The 1661-nt window shown below is 32.2% G+C and overlaps 1 protein-coding gene across 1 annotated transcript in view; it reads right to left on the bottom strand.

Moving 5' to 3' along the window:
- Positions 1-830: 830 nt before the first annotated feature.
- Positions 831-1661, bottom strand: part of LOC137645143 (general transcription factor II-I repeat domain-containing protein 2A-like) — a 954-nt gene continuing 123 nt past the window's right edge. The window contains exon 1 of the mRNA XM_068377975.1: positions 831-1661. This exon is cut by the window's right edge and continues 123 nt beyond it. Coding sequence (XP_068234076.1) covers positions 831-1661 — 831 coding nt within the window.

Below are 1661 nucleotides of genomic sequence, written 5' to 3'. Positions count from 1 at the left end.
TATATATATATATATATATATATATATATATATATATATATATATGTATATATATACATACATATATACATATACATATATATATATATATATATATATATATATATATATATATATATATATATATATATATATGATAGTGTGGAAAGTGGTAATGGAAAGGATTAAACATAAATACAAAGTAAACCGTACTTACTTAATTGACACTTTGAATTTGCATTGATAATATTCTTAGTTATTTCTGAAAGTACTAATAAAAATATATGGACATAGTTAGCTGTCTAAAAACAAAAAGTAATTTCACATGCAGGAAAAATAAATATAACTAGGTTTAATGAGACTTTTGACTTTGCTTTGCTATCACCAAATCTGTAATATTAGGAGTTAAATTAGTAACTGAGAGCAACAGACAGTTCTTCAGATTTGAATCGGATAGTCGCGACCTCAGTTTGTTCTTGATCATTTTCATGGATGAAAATACTTGTTCAAGTCTGTTTGTTGTTCCAAAGCAACAGGCATAACTTTGGGCGAATTTTCTCAGTTCTGGAAAATGTTCACCCGGTAATGATCGCCAAAAATCATGCATTTCAGATGCACTTGAGAGTGAGGGAAATTCATTAAATTTATACTACAGTACTGAATTTGCTCCTAGATCAATAAGTTCCATCTGTATATTACTAGGCATCTTCAGAATGTTATTTTCAGTAAGTGAAAAGGGATTTATAAATGCAACCATGCAATCTTCTTCACGAAGATCACTAAAATGACTATCAAAGGCCTCTTGCAGTAATATGATTTTTTTAATCTATCAGCACATTCACTTTGCTCCTTTATATGTCAACTAAAAATGCTAAATCAAACATCCACTGTTCATCACACAAAAGGACATTTTCCTCTGGCAGCTCTCCTTTCTCTTTCAGAAAATCATGTACAATATTTTTCATTTGCCAAAATCTGCTGAGAACTTGTCCTCTAGAAAGCCAACGCACCTCGCAATGAATGATGAGATCACCATATTCCATAACTAACAGCTCACGATACTCTCTGAATTCTCTCCTATTTAATCCTCTTGCTCTAATTCTATTCACACATTTTACAACTGGTATCATAACATGCTGCAAAGTCAAACTTTTTCCACACAGAGACCCTTGGTGTATAATGCAATGATATTTCAGAAGAGAACGACGTAAAAACCTTTCGAGCATAGCTACAGTTCCAGCAACTCTATCAATCATTGACGGTGCTCCATCAGTACAGACACTTAAGAGTTTACCAAAATCTAATTGCTGATTTTCTAAAAAGGACTTTACTTTCTCAAATATGTCTGACCCTCTGGTTTTTCCATGGAGTGACTCGAAGCCAATAAGTTCTTCAAATATGTTAAAATTATCATCAATTCCTCTTATAAAATTACTTAACTGAGCTACATCACACATGTCAGCAGATTCGTCCTGGGCTAATGAAATGAAATAGCATGAATAGACACGGTCCTTCATTTGCTCAGATTCATCACGAGACAGTTCCTCAATGCGTCTTGTAATTGTCTGCTTTGAAAGAGCTATTTCGTTTACCTTTCTTTCAATACTTTTATCACCAACACATTTTGCAAATTTTTGGAGACAGGGTTTAACAATATCTTCACCATCAGAAAAAGGCTTATG

Source organism: Palaemon carinicauda, chromosome 8 (assembly GCF_036898095.1).
Source record: "Palaemon carinicauda isolate YSFRI2023 chromosome 8, ASM3689809v2, whole genome shotgun sequence".
NCBI classification, from domain to species: Eukaryota; Metazoa; Arthropoda; class Malacostraca; order Decapoda; family Palaemonidae; genus Palaemon; species Palaemon carinicauda.
The sequence above is the reverse complement of the archived record's forward strand: the minus strand, read 5'-3'. Positions and strand labels throughout refer to the sequence as shown.